General features: G+C 32.6%; 1 protein-coding gene across 6 annotated transcripts in view; it reads left to right on the plus strand.

Annotated features, from left to right (window-relative positions):
* The window catches only part of CSMD3 (CUB and Sushi multiple domains 3), a 1,090,811-nt gene that overhangs the window by 812,949 nt on the left and 257,515 nt on the right, over positions 1-20,347 (plus strand). For all 6 annotated transcript variants that reach the window (XM_074316364.1, XM_074316366.1, XM_074316365.1 and 3 more), the window contains 2 exons: positions 6,678-6,816; positions 10,365-10,552. In XM_074316364.1, the coding sequence (XP_074172465.1) occupies positions 6,678-6,816; positions 10,365-10,552 (327 nt within the window). The remainder of the gene's footprint in view (positions 1-6,677; positions 6,817-10,364; positions 10,553-20,347) is intronic.

Here is a 20,347-nt window from a genome sequence, read left to right on the forward strand (position 1 = left end):
AATCATCAAATATTAATTAATTTATATTTACCATAACTTTAACTCATAAATAAAGAAAAATACCGTTAAGAAACATTTTCAAAGAAAAAAAAGACTGAAACAATGTTTTCATTTGTTTGTTTACTACTCAGTTAACCTAACAAAGTCCCATTAAATTAAAATGCCACATTCCAATTAATTGGAATTTGACTGAGTATGTCATAAAGAGAATCTTTTTAAAAGAGGAAATGTTAAAACAGTACAGACTTGCTGTGACCTTCTTGCTTTATTGTGATTCTTGGACCTGGTTAAAGGGTGCTGCTTATTAGAATTATCGGGTAGGCTATCTTGTATCAAGTGTTTTTATGTTTAGTATCCTAAAATATTGAACAGCTTTATACTGAAATTCTAGAAAATACTAAATTACAAAACATAAAGAATTAAAGAGTTTTGAGATAAGCTGTTACAAAATTCCATTTAAAGATAAGACTTTAGCTAGCCAGTCCTAATTCTAGGGGGAAAAAAAAAGTTGAACAGTAAATCAGACTTAAATCGAGCAGGTTGGGGAAAGTTCTTACACGGATTATGATGATGTGTATTATTTTTTGGTAGGAAAAGATAGCTTGAAGAGAGGATATGCATTAGAGCTTCTCTGAGGAAGAAAATAACCTAAAAATAAAATGTCTGAAAAATTGCTAAGACTGCAAGAAGCTTGACCTCTGAAACTGATAAGAAAGAACTCCATGATTGGAAACACTGTGCCAAAGATTAAACCCTGAACTTTTTAGAAACTCCATAAGTCTGTCTCAGACCCTGGAGCGTAAAGCAGTTTGCTTGCATGTAGAAGTAGTCAGCCTTATAGCAAGTATCAAACAGAAGGACATCACAGTTAAGAGAATTAATATAGAATTCATTCCAACAAAATTGACAGTGTGAAGATGACGTTGACAGTGCCAGAAGGAAAGTAGCAGCTCTCATTATGAAGATAAAGACATTAGTGTGGGTAGGCTGTTGAGAAAGACAATAAACAAATAAAACTTAGTTGGGGTGAAAAAATTAAGAAGATTGTAAAACAATTATCGATAGTTGCCTGTATAACTGCCTCACAAGAAACTATCCCCAGAACAAATCATTAGTGTCAGAATTCCGTAGAACCTAACTGAAACTTTAATTCATAAATCTATTTGACTTAAGGGGAGTTTTATTCTAAATGCTTTATGGTTAGATGCATAAATAAATGTTTTCCAAATGGTATTTAAAGTTTGGTATATTTAAGGCAAAGAAAATTTTCTTTATTCGCAGAGTGTTTGGGATATACAAATGTCAGATAATGTCTTTGTTTGTCCTAATGGCTTTTGTAGATTTTCAGAATCAACTACGGTAAGGAAATACAGCAGATGTCAATGTAGGAAACATCCAAACCTATAGAGAAGTTTTGAGTTTATTTGAGCCAAACTGATGACATATGCCAGGGGGCAAGATCTCAAATGCTCCGGAGAGTAACAGTTTTGTAACTTCTTATATGCATTTGAAATTAAGGAGGGACCATAAGGAAGATTACATGGGGCTCAGAAAAAGAGCAAGGCAGGACTGGATTGCAGGATAGTTAACAAGTTTTATGCTCTCTTGAGGGTTAATACCCCCTCCAGGGGTATTACTTCTGGCCTTTCAAAGGTGTGTTAACCTAGATGCACAAGGACAATGACAGGGCTGGCTTTAAACCTTTCACTAAAGAAGTTATAGTCCTGGGGTGTGACTGCCCACCATGACCTGCCCAGCTAGGAATTTATGATCAGATCAACCTGTGAGGTTACTTTCCATAGAGCCCCTTTTGCCATCCACACAGGAAATCCTTGACAAATAATTTAAATAATAGAATTAAAATAATTTTTAGAGCATCTTATACCCAAATAATATAATCATGGAAAATATCCACTAAAATACTTAAAAATATATGCAATAGAGTTTCCTATATCTTTTATGAGACAGGATTAACACACATAAATGTATATATGGATGTGTGCACGTGTAAAAAATGTCTAACAATAAAAAAGGCAAATGTTCCCTGTGAAAAATAAGGAAAATTGAAACAAACAGTACCCTACCATGCTTCTCCAAATTACATCATCCCACTACTTTAGCATGTGAAAAAAAACACAGAGAACACTTTGCTATCAGTTCTGTCTTTTATGCATATATATACATATATATTTGCTATTATTACACATTTCTAGTTTTTTTCCAAATTCACATAAGATTTTTCAAGTTCCAAAGGCAAAATATGCTATTTATATCAAAACTCATACTACAAATTAGATCATATGTTCATCTATAGTCATCTTAACTATCTTCAAAATAAATACAAAGGCCCACCAGCAATTCCACAAACATTTATGGAATGCATCGTATGTGCTCAATCCCAGGTATAAAATAAGATATAAGACACAGTCTTTATCTTATAGATTAGTCATGAATGCAGGCACCTTAATGGAATCTTTAAATACAATATGGCAAGGGAAATAATGAAGATAGACAGAGATGTCTCCAGATTGGTTTGGAGAGAGTTTAAACAGATCCCAGGTTGGAAATTTTCAGGAACACTTCCTAGAGCCAAAATGAATCTTGAAACATAAGAGTTATATAAATGTAGAAAGGAAAAGACATTTCAGGTAGAAGGAATAGTATGGACAAAGACATGGAAGTAATAGGAACTATAAGCAGTTTGATGGTATTTGCATGTACATGATGTGTCTAGAGTGGTAGTTGAATTAATTGGAAAGGTTGCAGGGGTCAGGTCATAAAAGCTGTGCTAGAGTTGAGGCATTATCTTTTAGGCGATGTGAAACAACTGCGGAATTACATGCATGGGCATAGTATGATTAGATGTTTCACTGGGGGAAAGACGAATTGGAGGAACCTAGAGGTGTGGGGAAAAAGAAGTGATTGCAGTAATTCTGGAAACAGACAAAGTCAGATCTAGAAATATGGTAGTAGCCATGGAAAGAAGAGATGAGTTGAAAAATATCTATGAGGACCTGTGAAGTAGAGTCTTGGTAGTTGTTTCTTGATGGATTAGATACAAGCATTCAATGAAGAAAAGGGAAGAATCTTATGCCTAGCTTAGGAATATAGGTGGATGATTACCATTAATCAAACAATTTGGGAACCCAAAAGAAGGAACAAAATTGAATTGAGGTTTGGATATGTTGAATATTCTGTGTTTGATATACTGATGGGCTATCAGGAAGTGATAACCAGTAAACATTTGGGCATATAAATTAGAATTAAGCAGAGATCTGATGGAGAAGATAGGAAAAAGGAGTCATCAGTGCATAAATGGAAAATAAAGTCAAATAGTAAATATGGTCAACAAGGAAGAATGTAATAGAGTGAAAATTAGACACAACTAGGTGAGTAAATCAGGAAAATACCAAAATTATAAGAGGAAGTGAAAGAATAAACACTTGGCAGTAAGAAGTCTATATGAAGACACTAGAAGAAAATTAGAAGTGGAGTTCCAAAAACAAGGAGAGTGAATTTAAAGTGAAAGTCAACAGTTAAGAATGACTACAGAGATACAAAGAAAAAGATAAAGGAAGAAAAGTCGCCATTATATTAGTCAACACAAAAGTCATTTCAGTGTGAGCTTAGATGCCTTTGTGTTGCAGACAAGGAGCTGAGGGAGATACAGCAATGGCTGGAGAGAGAATGAATTGAAAAAGACCAAATAAAAATATCTGGATCCCTAAGCAACAAAAAGGTGATTGTGTCTCTCTAAACATAATTTAAAATAAAAATAAGTTTTCTCAGGATGAATACTTGGGTGCTCTTCTTTGGAATATAAGAAACTGTTTTTCCCCCATGATGACCTGCTTTACTAATCATGCCGGCCAACTAGAGGTAAATACAACACATAGGTGAAGAAAGAGACAATGGGACTAGACCTTTTCAAAAGACGGAATTGTAAAATAAAGTATAGGAAATAAGTAAAGAGAGACTATGATTAAAAAATAATTATTGCAGGGTTGGGGTGGAGGATGGGAAGTGCTGTGACAGGGAGAGCAATGCGATTTTAAGATCCGTAGCATCCTTTAAGTGAAATAAGTCAGACAGAGAAAGACAGACACCATGTGATTTCACTTCTATGTGGAATTTAAAAAAACAAAATAAATGAACAAGCAAAACAGAAACAAACTCATAGATATAGAGAACAAACTGATGGTTGCCAGATGTAATGGGTTTGGGGGCTGGGTGAAAAAGGTGAAGTGATTAAGACGTATAAATGGGTAGTTACAAAATAGTCATGAGGATGTAAATTACAGCATAGGGAATATAGTAATAACTATATTCTATATAATTACAGTAATACTGTAATAACTAAGTATGGTACCAGGTGGGTACTAGACTTATCAGGGGGAATCACTTCATAAATTATGTCTAACCACTATGCTATACACCTGAAATTAATATAAAGTAATAATGTAAACTGTAATTGAGGGAAACTCTACAAGCATCTCAAGGGTTAGGTAAAAAGGATTTTTTTTTTCTTTTTTAGAGAGTACACAAAGCTAGAATAAACCTAGCCTTTTATTGGGGGAAGTGGGATGAAAATGTGGCCAGATGGGCTAGAAGACCAGTGAATGTTGTACTCTCAGTCCAGCCTATCCCAAGCAGGGGTTGTGTGCTGGCTCAAGGCTGAGGGTGTTCCCAAGTTCAGGAGAATAGAGGAAGGAGAGAAATTTAACTAAAGTTTGGTTACAGGCATTTTATTCTAATTGATCAGTGAGGAGAAGCAGTTCAGATAAACCTCTGAATCAAATAGTGGAAATTTGCAGGGACTCTGTCTGGTCTTGTCATAGGAAAATGAGGTGGGTTTATTTAAGGGATCCTATCTAAGGCATGATAAGACATATGGGGAGGGGTGGTTCCTCACTGTGAGCTCATTTAACCAAACACAAAATGGTGAGGGGATTTCTTAACTATCGGGTACAATTCAACATTTGCAGTTGAAAAAAAAAAAAAAAAAAAGGTGAAAGGAAATAGGTCATAGAGAATTTTGTTTTATTTTTAGGATGAAAGAGGCTTGAGCACGTCTATGGACAAAGGGGGAGAAACCAGAGAGAGTAAAGGAGATAAATGAACAAAGATTATGGAGAAGAAAGAGGGATTATATGACCAGATTAAGGGTGTTGGTGTTACCCTGCTTAATAGAAGGGACTCTTTCTCCTCTGATTGTAGAAATATTCAAGAGGCATTGAGAGTTGAAAAGGGAGGACTACAGAAGTGAGATGTTTTATGTCTAATCATTTGATAAGATACCACAAAAATATACAGGTGATAGGTAAGCAATGGTAAATCAATTAAGTCGGAGCAAATAAATATTCCCCACAGAGTAGGAGCTGAGGTCATCTGCTATGACGGAGTCACTGAGGCAAGGGTATATAGGAGCATGGAGAAAGGTAATAGTGGGCACCCATAATTTGGAGAACAAAAATTACCCAACAGTAATGATGATTTTGTATATCTAGTCTCAGGCAAAGAACGGAGATCTGCTTTGTTGACAGAACCAAAATTCTCCTCCTTCCCAAGCCAGTTTTATTCTGTCAAAAGAATTCAGCATGCCTTATAACTGAATGGTAAAATGTATCTGAGTAAATAATTTTTAAAGAATGTTGATGAGCTGATTATGTGTAGGAGACATCAGGAGATCATGAGCATCTCTCTCTCTGTCTCTCTGTCTCTCTCTCTGTCTCTCTCTCGTATTTATAGCCTCACTCCACCACCGTGGACCTCCATATCTTAATTTCTCTATTTTTGTGAAGCTGGCTTCTATCTATCTATCTATCATCTATCTATCTATCTATCTATCTATCTATCTATCTATCTATCTATCTATATTATGATAAACTCTGTTTTAACAGACCTCAACAATAATCCCCTAAATAATTTTTCTCTCAATTTCACTAATAATTTTTGAGACTTTTCATTGAAGTGCTATAGAAACCTTTGTTTGGAGATAAAATAATAATTGTAATAACTGTCCATTTTTATTAACAAGTTAAGCAACTAACTAGAATTTAGGAATATCCCACCTAGCACTCAATATAAGAGGATTTTATTGTAAAGTGCTGTAGGTTCTCAGATAAGTATCTGTTCTTACTCATTGACTATATCAAAGTCTCTTCCTTCGTAAATACATTTTTTTTAAAAAAGGTGCCAGGGAGGGTGTAAAAATGAGCCAAATAGCTCATACCCTATCATTCTATTTATTATTTGAGGTTTTGTTTTGCTTTGTCTTGTTTCTTACTTTCCTGGTAAGCTTCAGATTTTTTTCCTTTTTTTTTTTTCTTTTTTAGTAAACATGGGGAAACCGTCTCTACCCCTCTTCTCAATGCTTTTCTTGTACATGAAAAAAAAAAGATTAGTAATAGAAAGGGGGATAAGTATATATGTAGTTTTTTTTCATGTCTTTTGAAGCCAGTAAAGGAGGTAAATTCAATACATTCATATGCGATGTAAGTATTTAATATTTTAATGGTCTTTCTTGAAAAACAAGGCAATATGCAAGCATGGAGTGGTATAAAACAGTCAGGTCTGTACAAAACTTCATAATCCTTTTTAGAAAACTTTTTTTTACAAATATGGATAGCTGATAATTTTTGTTAATCACTTAATGGGTTTTCTTTGTTTGTTTAAAGCACCCTGTGGAGGCAATTTAACAGGATCTTCTGGCTTTATTCTTTCGCCAAACTTCCCTCACCCATATCCCCACAGCAGGGACTGTGACTGGACTATCACTGTCAACGCAGACTACGTAATCTCCTTGGCATTTATCAGGTGAGTGCCTGAAAAATCTTTTTGCCATTTGCTTTAGTGTTTGCTTAGGCAAATTTTTATTTCTATACATGATACTTTTATTATTGTTTACAAATTCCAATACTAATACTTTGCAATCAGCTGTTTACAAAGCCTTGTGTAATAGCAGAGAAGCCAGTGCAGTTCTGAAGCTAGTGGGTGAGCATCTTCAACAGATTCCAGTGTAAAGGAAACACGTTAATGATCCAGTGGTTTCTAGACTCTCATGAAACATGATCTCTTTATAACCTTTCCTCCCTCCCTGTATTTACCATCACTGCTTCAAAAAATTCTTTTTTCCTGAACTTCAAGATTAAAAGGTCAGTACTTCAAGGATTTTTTTTCTCCCATATGTGCAGCACTCAAAATCTTTTTGAAGCTTCTAAATATCCACATGTGCAGCACCGCCATTGGGTTTGGGAAGATATATAGTCTACTTACCACCTTTTCTGGTGGTCTTATTAAATCAAGCTGACAAAGAAGAATTTGATGGACAATTTCTGAATTTCTCAGCAGAACTTGTTTTCATGATAGAACTTTCCATGGGAGCATTTTAAAATTTACATTTGTTGTTTAGCCCTGTAGTTAATGGCAGGGTTAGCTTAGAACTGCAGTAGTGGAGGATGCTGCTTGTTGTGTGGGAAAGTACGCAGCTGAGTTTGAGTCCTAGCTCTGCCCCTGTCATCTGTGTTACTTTGGGTAAATTATTTGATTAAACCTGTGTTTTCTCACATGTAGCTAACAGCTGTTATCACAAAACCTGGCCTGTCTCTTCCCCTTAGGATTTCAATGGGAGTTTTAGGTACCAGCAAATCAAAGAGTTCCTAGTAGAAATGTTACTAATCTTCAGTGTCCAAGGCTGATGTTCATGGGCGATAGTAACACAACCCCTCTTTCTCCTAGTGTGTTAAAGCTACTTGGTGTTTATGTAAAATATCAACCTGAAATACGCATTTTTTTCTAATATATTGAAGCTAGATTTTTAAAAAATTACACAAAAGATAGTCTGAACCCATGAAAACTTTAAAAAGTGTAAATATGTGGAATTTTTATTTCTATAATTTGTAACATTACATTGATAATTGGCAATAATAAAGCAACAATGATGATAATGTTAGTTATATGCCAGGAACCAGTTATAACACAACTTCCTGAGATATGTAGTACTATTATTCCTCTTTTTTTCAGTTGAGGAAATGCCGGTACTGACATTAGAAATGATAAAATGTATGATACAGTGCTTAGTTTACTTATAAAGTTATTCTAGTGAGAAAATGAGTGATAGAAGAGTACATTACATGAAGTGCATGACCTAAACTTGATTTCCAGCTATGTGTCATCACGTGACCTTAAGGAGACCACTGACATTTCAGGGCCTTTGTGTACTCAGTGGGACAATAGAAATGATAACCCATTCCTTATAGCACAGGGTTATTGACAAGACTATGTTAATTTTTATGAAAGTGGCTTGTAAAATAGAATACACTATTCAAATGTACTGTCCAGTTTTCAGGGAAAATAATCATTATATATATTGCGAAGATTCTAAGATTTCCTAGAAAAAAGAAGTTTTTGTTTTATTATCATTTTGGAAGAAGTTACAAATCAATATTTTGAAGTTTTTGTTTAACCCCAAGGTAGAATTAAAAAGAAATGCACCGCAATCCATTGTTAAGTAAACATTTGGCCTGCCAAGGATCATACATACTGCTATATCACTCACAAAGCACTCATTTCTAGTGATTCTCACAACAGTGAGATAGATAAGGAAGTTGTAATTCTCATGAAATCTTAATGTTGAAAGAGATGAAGTTCAGAAAGGCTGTGTTTTATCCCAGGCCAACTGTACCATGTTTCCCCGAAAATAAGACTGGCAGGACAATCAGCTCTAATGGGTTTTTTGGAGCAAAAAGTTAATATAAGACCTGGTTTTATTTTACTGTAATATAAGGCCGGGTCTAATATAATAAAATATATATAATATACTATAATATAATATAATACAGTGTCTTATATTAATTTTTGCTCCAAAAGATGCATTAGAGCTGATTGTCTGGCTAGGTCTTATTTTCGGGGAAACATGGTACTAAATAAAGAAATAAGGCCTTATCCTCTGATTTCTGCTATAGTACAGCAAAATTTACCAAAATTTAGACCTCACATACACTGAAAAGTTTAAGAGCAATTAATTGAATTAGTCTTGTGAAACTACTGAATAAATTAAAACAAAATATAGCAATTTTTTCACGTTACAGTTTCTTATAAATGGAAAGGTTGGGAATCTCTGAATTATCCCAGTGTTTTTCCACCACATTTTATGTACAAGTACGCTAGCTGGGTTCCTCTTCCTTATATACACATAAAGGATTAGAATTGTTGTGGAAACAACCTTTTTAAATCCAGTAGATTTGGAAATAATATCTCTTACCTAACAAGTTTCTTACTTAGATGCAAAGATGATAAAACTTAACAAAATAATTTCTATGCTGATGGATGTTTAACAATGACAAGGTTTACTGGTTTTATTTGTTGACTTTTTTTAATGACCCAATTGATGCCATTCTTTCCTCTGCCACAATATGAACTAGGTAACAGACAAATGATTGCATGTCTTTTGCCTTCTAAATATGTAGGTTTTATAGTCATTACGGGACAATTTTCATAGTTTTGAAAGTTGTTAAGACAAGTTCATTATGCAAATTATGCAATATTAAGATATTGATTTGAATAACTTGCATGCTAAAAGGTTCTTATTCACACATTATTTAATTTTGACAAATAGTGTATTGGTTTGATTTCTCCTACATTAAGTTATAAAAGAAGAAACTATATTTACTTTCAGGAAAAATAATACCTAATACAATGTGCAGTGCAGTGCTTCATTTGAGTAATTTAAATGCAAATTCTGTATTTCAAACTTCTGTTTGAATCTAATATGCAGAATAGAATTTTAAAACAGCAAAACTGCTTATAAATTTTGAAATTCAGGGCAAATAGTACCATTGACAAAGAAAGAGGTTGCATTTTCTGATGCAAAATATGTGAATGAAAAATTTTAACAATAGATATTGTCCTCCACATTTTACTAACATAAAGTAACTTACATAAGGATATATAGCTTCACAAGGGGAGAAGCAAGGCTTAAACCTACATTTCTGACTCCCAATCCTATACCCTTTCATCAACTAAACTGTCTGCCTTAACAATCATTTGTATTCCCTGCAGATACAATACCAACTTAAAAATATTTGAAAATACCAAGATGTATTTTTTTTTCCACTACTGATTTGATATTCATATTCAGTGTGTTGTTGCCAGGCAAATTTTTGGGTTAACTTATTTTGACAGAATCTGTTGTTATTTTTAAAGACATTGAGTGAATCAATATGTAATTATATGACTTCAGATTATTACCTTACCAATAACCATTCCACTACTCTCTCTCCCTTTTTTTTGTTTTCTGTTTGTTTTTGTGTTGTTGTGTTTTTTGTTTTTGTGTGTGTGTGTGTGTGTGTGGTTTTAATTTTCAGTTTCAGCATAGAACCAAACTATGACTTCCTGTATATATATGATGGACCAGATAGTAATAGCCCACTAATTGGAAGTTTTCAAGACAGCAAGTTACCAGAGAGAATAGAAAGCAGCTCAAATACCATGCATTTGGCTTTTCGGAGTGATGGATCTGTTAGTTACACTGGATTTCATTTAGAATATAAAGGTAAATATGAATATTTGATTATAACTGCATGATTTAAATTGTGAGTATTTTATACAGGAGGATAATTTTGTATTGGCCATTGTCAGTGGTTAGTTATATGTGCATTTCTTAGTGCGGCCTACCTACAATTCATCTCATGAAAGAGCTCCCACTGTAGACTTTTTCTATCAGTAAGAAGGAAATTAACATTTCCCTAATTACTACCAAAGGAAATGTATCAGCAAACAAATTAGCAATTTAGTATACTCTGAGAGTTGGCTGAAACCACAAAATATTAAAAAAAAACAAAAACTCATTTCTGTGAAGCTGAAGATTCAATTAAATATCTTTTATTCAGAGACTACACACAGTGATAAAGAGAACAAAGTACCATGATAATTATATTTCAGAAAATGTCTAAAGATATTTAAATGTGTCAATATTTAAAGTAGGGAGAATAAAATACAGCAAAAATTACAATATTTTTGAATATTTTTGCATTTAAATGAATCAATATTACAATGCCTATGGATGTTTATAAATATATTTTTGTTAAGTTTTATACTCAAGGACTATAAGAACAAATTAGATCCTAGTTGTTTAAAGTTAATTTTTTTTTCAGTAATTGAGTCCATAAAGGACATACTGATAATTCGTCTCAAGTTATCAAGTAAGTTCTGAAAGTACATATTTTTGCATTTGTCATGGGATGAGGGGTTTGTCTCTTCAGAGCTATCAAAAGAAATCAGGATAAATTCCACGACTTCACATAGCGTGTGCTAAGGAAGGTTTTTTTAGGGAAAGGAAAAACTCACAAGTCAGCAAGATACATATGCTTAGAGCCCTCCAATATCCCCATCATTCCTTGGAAATGCATGCCAGGCATCGGCTGGATATGGATGTGGTGTGGATTTCATCCCAATAGGAAGGTTGAGAACTTTATGGGTCTCTCACCTGACAGAGCAAAGTAAGAAAATGGCCTTTCAATGGGAGAATATACACGTTGCTTGATACCAGACAGTGAGCATTTGGGGTACCAGTATTTATTGGGGCTGTCTGCAAATGCTAGCTGCTCCAAAAACAGGGGATCCTGGGGAAGCTTCAACCTTGTGATTGTGGACTAGGAAACATTGCTCTTGTGGAAAGTTGAGTTTGAGCACTCTATCAATTTATTTAATTGAAAGAGGCTCCCCACATTATATCCCAGGATCCAGCTAGCTGTCAATCCAGGCAAACCACAATGAGCATACAAGTTTTAGGTAGCCCTACTTTTTTCATGACAGTACCCTCCTAACTGTATTTGGTGCTTATGTTTCCCATGTATGTATACTTGTATATATTTTTATATTTTCCATCATATACATATCCTTCATCCTATTTTCATAATTTTTGAAATTTTCTTCATGCACATATACTTGTGAAAAATTTTCCCTTTACATTGTTTTTGAGATTTATCAATTATAGAGACATGTAGCTTTAGTTTATTAATTTATTTACGATATTCCATCATATGACTGTATCACAGTTAATGTATAAATTATTCTGATAGGCAATTATTAGGTTGGTGCAAAAGTAATTGCAGTTTTTACAATTATTTTTAACCTGTTATACAGCAATTACTTTTGCACCAAGCTAATATGTTTCAGTTTTTCACTACCAGAAATGAATCATGATGAAATGAACATTTTTTTACCTGCCTTCTTGAATTTGTCTGTGAGAATTTCTCTATGATACCTATATACCTAGAAGTGGGATTATTTGGTCAAAGGGTATGAACCTCTTGAATCTAATTCTGTATTGCCAAAGCACTCTCAGAAGAGGTTTACCAACTTATATTCTCTGCAGCAGAGGAAGTGTTTCAGAAACTCCACACTTTTTTATTGAGATACAATTGACATATATAACATTGTATTAGTTTTAGATGCACAACATAATGATTTGATATATGTATATATTGCAAAATGATTATCACAAGTTTAGATAGCATCCATCACAACACCTAGTTACAATTTTTTTTCTTGTGATGAGAACTTTTAACATCTACTCTTTTAGCAACTTTCATATATACAATAGCATACTAGCTAGAGTCATCATGGTGTACATTTTATCCCTAGCAGGACTCATCTTATGACTGGAAGTTTATACCTTTTGATCACCTTTACCTATTTTACCCACCCTGGCCTCTGGCACCCACCAATCTGTCCTCTGTATCAATGAGTTTGTTTTGTTTTCATATTCCACATATAAGTGAGTTTATAGAGTATTTGTCTTTTCTGTCTGACTTATTTCACATAGCATAATGTCCTAAGGTTCATCTGTGTTTTCACAAATGGCAGGATTTCCTTCTTTTTGTGGCCGAACAATATTTCATTGCATTTGTGGAATATATATATATATATATATATATATATATATACACACACACATATACACACACACATATAATATATATATATATATATATTCCGTATAAAATACATGTATATATAAATATATGTATATATATATATACATATATATGTATATATACATATATTTTATACATTGTGTGATATATATGTATAATATATATTATATATACATATATATCTCACAATTTCTTTATTCATGCAACTGTCAATTGGCACTTATGTTTTTAACATGTCTTGGCTATTGTGAATAATGCTGCAGCTAACATGGAGGTACAGATATCTTTTTAAGATACTCAACATTTTTGAAAAACCCACTGAATTTTTACACTTGAAAGTTGTCAGTCTTATGGGTTTAAATGTTATCTCATTGTTATTTTTATCGCCATTTCCCTTATTACTATTAAGTTGAGCACCGTTTTCCTTTCATACATACTGAGGTTTCATTTTTGTAAATTGCATATTACCATTGTCACACATTTTTCCAGCCATTTGTCTGTTTATTTTATTTATAGGAAATCTTTTTAGTATTGTGAATATTATACCTTTATCTGTTATCTATGTGGTTGTAAATATTTTGCCACCATCTTTGGCAAGTGATTTCACTTTATTTCTGGTTTCTTTTGCTGTACAAACGTTTGAAAATCAACATCGATCGTTAATCTTTTCTGTTCTTCATGGTCTGTGTTTTTCATGCCTTGATTAAAAATTCCTTCTTTATTATGATGGTCATAAAGGCATTTTCCTAAACTTTTTCTAAAGTTGCTTGCTTTGCTTTTCACTTTTAATCTCTTTCATGTATGTGGAGTTTATTTTTGTGTAAGCTAGGAATCCAATTTTGTTTTGTTTTTTTTGTTCCATATGGACAATTGTCCTGAAACCATTTTTTGACAGATAATGCTATTGCTGTCAAATATCAAGGATCCATATGTCTGCTTCTGAATTCCCTATTTTGCTTCATAGGCCTATTTTTCTACTTCCAGGCCATGACTTCTCTGAATTTTACTACAATAGCTTTAAAGTAGGTCATGATATGAGATAGGCAGAGTGCACCACCTTATTCTTCTTCAAAATTGTCTTGGTGTCTATTAACCTTTAGAACTTTTGATTTGATTTTTAAATTAAGCTTGTCCCACCTGTTTAATTTGATTGAGACTGGATTGAATTTATAAATTATTTGGGAATAAAGCAAGTATGTGTATTTAATCTTCCATCCATAAATATGGCACATCTCTCAATTTACTAGTGTCTTTTAGTAGTGGTTTATGATTTTCTTTATAAAAGTTTTCTCATTTAAATCTTAAATGTCTTATAGTTTTCATTGTAATTAAGGAATCATTTTATTATTAGGTTTCACTCGTTTTTGCTAATCTTACGTCCACAATGAATTTTTGTAATTACCTAATAATATCTACCAAACTTGCTTAACTCTTTCATTAGTTATTATAATTTTTGTGGAGTTTTTTGTATTTTCTATACAAACAGTGACTGTCCTGTTTTTCTTCTAGTCTGTACGTACTCCCCCCTCCTCCCCTTCCTTGGCTCAATACTCTGGGTAGGAACTTCAATGCTATGTCAGACTGAAACAGTGACAGCTATCATCCTGTGTCACTGCTGATTTTAAAGAGAATGCATCTAGTGATTTTACATGTCATGTTTCTTATTGGTTAGGAACAATGTTATAAGGGCTAACATTTTTAACTCATTATTATTTACATATGAATATTATTTACTTCTATGGGTGAAGCACTTTGAGCAAATAAGTCTAAGTAATTTGCCCAAAGTCATATGGCAGAGCTAAAATTTGATTCAGGGTGAACTTGATTTCATGTTCTTATTCCAAATGTTATACTACTTAGATATATGCTTCATAAATTATGGGAAGTTCCCTTCCATTCCTAGTTAACTAAAAATTGTTTAACGATGAATGGGATTGAATCTTATCAACTGCTTTTTTATCAGCTATTGAAAATATCACGCGCTTTTCTTTTGTGAAGCTTTTAATGTTGTGAACTTATTATAGTTTTGCTAACATTAGAACATCTTTATATTGGCTGGATACAACCAGTTTGTTCATTGTTTGTTGTTTTTAATATACTTTGTAGATTTCAGTACACTAAATGTTAGATTTCTATAATTATGGTATTTAATGTCATATGTGTATTACCTATTAAAAATGTGAATTATCATTGCTTTATTACCATGAGTTTAGTCTATAATTTTCCTTTCTTATATCTACCATGTCTAGTTTTGATCATGATTATACAACTGCCTAATTTGGGGAATGGTCTCACTTCTCTAGAATCTAATATGGTTTGAATAAAATAGGGACAATCTATGTCTTAAATGTGTACTAGAAGTATATAAAATTCTGGATTTAGTGATTTGAGGTTATAGAATGTTAGTGGTTATAAATCTTTTCAGGTTTTTTGATTTCATCTTAGATTTTTAAAATTATTTTTCTGAGAATTAGTTATTTTAATCCAAGTTTTCAAACATATTGACAAAAAAACTTTCACAGTATTCTCTTTATTTGTTGGTATATGTTTTTCATTTACATTGTCTAGTATTTTTGTTAATGTTGCTTTTATCTGTATCATCTCATATTTTCTCTAGATTTTTTTTCTAATTTATTGAAAGAAATACTAGCTTATTAATTTTCAGATTTTTTTTCTTCTCATATGAGTTTTATGGCTATAAATTTTCCTCTAAGTATCACTTTAACTACTTTGCAAAAGATTTAATATAGAGAGATTTATAATCATTCAATTCTAAATTTTGTTCTAATTGCACTGCATTATGATGTTTTTATTTGCTTAAGAGTTAACTTAGAAATAATTTCAATCAATTTTAATCTACATTTAATTATAATATCTAATTTACTTGTACTGTGGTCAGATATATGTGATTTAAATTCCTTGGCATGTTCCAAGATATATTTTTTTCTGAGCTCTTCTATGGTCAATTTTTACACATGCCCCCTGACTCCTAGGAGAAAAGAGCATTATTTAAGTCACAGTTTTTATATATACCCATTAAATTATGTTCTCTAATTATATTTATCAAATACTTAATATGCTCACCATTTTAAAAGTCCTCTTGGTCTACCAATTATTGAAATACTTGGGAAAATCTTTTACAGTTTTTAACATTGCTTTAATTTTTATTAAAATTTTTATTATTTCTGTTTTATATCCTATGAGAACTTATTGTCAGGTACATATAAATTGTATATTTTTTGATGCTTTAAATTTAATCTATATTTATTTGCTTTTCTGATCTTATTTTGTGCTTTCTATTCATTTTGCTTTTTCTGTACTACTAGTTTCAAATTTTTCTCCTTTTATCAAATAATCACATCATTGCTTGATACTTTCTTGTTTATATATTTACTTGTTCATTTACTATATGCATCCCCATTTACTTCACTAACTCCTTACACATACCAAAATACAAGTTTCTTAAGATCAAGAATCCTGTTTATTCACATTATACAATGAGTGCCTTAAAATACTACCTACACATAGTAGTTGTTTGATAATTAATTGATTGGTTTTGAGCAGCTTAAAGAGGTGTTTTCTGTTTTAAACCAAATCATAATTAGAATCATAGAATAATAACATTATTGAAATGTTAGAAAACTTACAGATAGATTCCTGTCCTGCATTTCATAAATGAGAACGTGGCTCTTTAGGAACAGCTATTTATATGTCCAAATAGACAGGCTTATAAGTAAGACCTGTTGGAAGGGGAGGGGAGAGAAGGAAAAGGGAGGAAAGGGAGGAGAGTGGAGGGGAGGGTGAAGAAGGAAGGAAGGAAGGAAGGAAGGAAGGAAGGAAGGAAGGAAGGAAGGAAGGAAGGAAGGAAGGAAGGAAAGAAGGAAGGAAGGAAGGACTGTAAGCAAGTCAGTAGAGCTATGCTTTATTGTGCATTAGTATTCAGTAAAACATTTCCAGATATCACTAGGACAAAAGATACAGGAAGAATGCCAGAAATATTACTATGCTCAGGACAAACTGGAGTTGACCTCACAATTCTTTCTTTGCATTACATTCCAGGTAGCCATTACTAAGTCCATGCAATTACATACTTGAGGTAAACCTAAGCCATATCAGCTAAAAGCCATTTCTATTTCCTAGGTTGATATATTTCCATATCCTATTATTTCCAAATTAAGGTTTATGTTGTCATAGGAAAAGGGCCACAAATGCAAACTTATTTAAAAGAAATATTATATACTTACTCTACTCTAGAATGATTAGTTCTTTTTAATGCGTTATCTCTGTCCTTCCCATGACCAGGAACACTTATAAACACAACAAAAATATTAAACCAACAGCATTATAAGTATTGCTATACCTATTTTACAAATGATAAAAGAATCAGATTGTTAAAATGAATTGCACAAGATGACAAATTAGTATTACCAATAAGACTGAAGGCAACTACAAATAAAAGAGTAAAAGCAGAGAAAAATTCATTATCATTTCATGAACTACAATCCTTCTCTTCGGATCCTACCATTCAATCTCCACCATCCTCAACCACTATACCAACACCTACTTACACAAAATTCCTCTACGAACTCTTATTTTTATTCTTCATGTGCTATTTCTCTGCACTGCTAGTACCGAGTTCATGATACTCCCCAATCCAATCTAATTAAGTCCCTGGACTGGTCCTCAAAACACCCCTTCATGGGAAAATTACATTGCCCACTTCAGTGCCTCTAGGGTCTGTCTTTTCAGACTCCTTGTTTCCTATCCTTATTTAAAAAAATGTTACCTCTTTAATTGTCTAGTTTCTTAAAATTAATAAAGTAAAATTGTCTTTATGTTTAATTCTGGCACACACAGACAACTATCTCAGAATTTTCAAACTAACACGTTCACCTCAAAATGAACTGATATATACAGGGAGGTCCTGGATAGTAAAACTGTTTCCTTTGTCATTTGTCACATATGTTATATAGCTTGACTTATATGTGTTCATTTCTGTTAGCACTGGAAAAGTACAGCTTTTAAGTCCTGACTCACTCTGTATAATGGTTTTAGTGGGCATTTAAGTAAAAAGCCACAGGTCCGGCATTTACCACCATGACAGCTCACACCAGAGTCTAGTTGCTGTTACTTGCCTATCTGTCCATTTCCCCTTTGAAGGTAAACACTGAATCTTATTTCTGTTGGTGTGCAAGTACACAGTAGTTGTACAAAGGATTTGAACACTGAATGAATGTTATATTCAAACATCACAAAAACATAAGGCCACTCACGTGGACTCTGGAAGGAATACCACTTTATGTGTACATAAAACAAATAGTAGAAATGCTCCAATATTGTAGACAATAGTAAATTCGAACAGAGAAGTAGAAGTTTGGAAGTAAGGGGAAAGTGTTTTGCTAATTTTAAAGCAATGTCCTCAAAGTATTTAAATCAGATCTAGTCTCCATTTATCTCCTTATAATTTCAGTGCAATACAATATTAGCAAATTTACAATTGAATAAATATTTAGAGTTTAAACAGTGCTCTCATTTGCATTGTTTACTATTAAGAGCATTTTAGATTATAATGTTAATAAGTGTGTCTTAAATATTTATAATCATAATAGTTATACAAATGGGACTCATGTGGTAGTGATATTGTGTTCTTTTAATAAATTACATTGATTTGCGATGAAAGAGAGAGAATATACAGTTTTGGGCTACTGAAGGGGAGCTAGTTGGTGCTTTAGCTGGCAGAAGATGTAAATTTATAGGCACCAGTATGTACAGTGGAAAACTTATGAAGGGTAGTTTATATGTGCTATAAGTTAGCCAAGAACCTTAAAAGTATCATAAGTTACTTTCTAAATTAACCTATAATTTTAAAGTAAGATATAGAGTAACCTATTACATTTCAACTTTCTGGAGAAAATCATTTAATGTTCATGGTAGCAATATTTCCCAAAATAAAAGAACTCTGTGTAGGTTTATATTTATTCTCACAAAACACCCTGGGATATCTGGCCTTATGTGAACTTGTTTTCCAATAGGGAGGGCCTCTTGGGACTGCATATGATTAGTTAAAAGGGACAATCATGCATACGCAATTAAAAGGGAGCTTATTCTTAGTTGTTGAACTCATGCTAGCAGGTTTATGCCCATCCACATCCACACATGGCCACTATTGTGGAAATAATAGGCAGTTGGATATTATATAATTCAGTCACCTCTCAAAACCAAAATAATACATAACTAATTTTAATCATCCAGAGAATGAAATTATTGATAATAATGGTCCCTTCGTGAATGTATAACTATATGTGGAAATAAACTTTGGAAAAAAAATTCCATTAATAGTACAAATATTTATGGTTCTTATTAGCCCAGAAAAAATTTAACTGTAAATCAATCACTAAGTATGAATTAAACAAGCACTATTTAGTTATCACTATGCCTAGTAGAAAGTATGATAAAACCTTTCTAATGCTATAGATATGATACTTATTATGTATATTGGCATATGTGTATCTTTATGAATAAAATGGAAACAAAAGCATAGTAAAGCTTTAACTTTTCCAATGGAATCTTCAAAGACATTTTTCAGTCCTCTAATGTCAAACTTTTTCATTAAAATAAGCATTAAGTTATTTTAAATTTATACAGACAAATTCTGAAAAATAAATGTTTTATAAAACGAAAAGCAAAAGGCCAGAAGTAAAATATAAGTATTATTGCTATGCTCCCTTCTATCTCCCAGCAGACATCTAATGTAACTTATTTGCAATTAATTAAAAAATAATAATTGTAAAATATAAAATCTGCCAAAAAAAAAACTTATTTGGAGACTATAAGGCAAGGGACTCTTTTTACCTACGGTCTATTCAGTAAGCAAACTACTATTAAGGCAAACAAAACTAATTATCCATAAAAAATAATGCTATCAACTTGTCTGTTCCACAATTTAAAGGAATAAAAATCACCTTTCCACCTACCGCCTAGACCTTTATATAAGGATTCTCCATGTGTTTTCAAAATTTCCAGATGTAACTGCAATGATATACATGGAAATAAACAAGGACAGTGTTATTCATAGAGAGCTATTCACCAAGGATTTAGAGTAGTATGTAAACATAACACTGACATAAATGAATCCTTTCAAAAGGAGACTAGCAATATAAAACTATTGCATAGGAAAGATTTTTAATTCGTTGACCATATTTTCCTTTCCTCAGAATGTAGGATGTTTGAATTATAGATTCACTGGTATGTCACCGAAACTTTTGGGAAAACTTAAAGAGGAAAAAACAAGCTTTTCAAAAGTTGAGTGTTAGGCTCTTCAAGTTGTGGAAGAGATTAATTCTTTTAAACAGTACTTTCAAGTCTTCCTTTTGCCTTAAGGGATTTAGCTCAGTTTCATGAAGGCTGGC

Source organism: Rhinolophus sinicus, linkage group LG12 (assembly GCF_036562045.2).
Source record: "Rhinolophus sinicus isolate RSC01 linkage group LG12, ASM3656204v1, whole genome shotgun sequence".
Taxonomy (NCBI): Eukaryota; Metazoa; Chordata; class Mammalia; order Chiroptera; family Rhinolophidae; genus Rhinolophus; species Rhinolophus sinicus.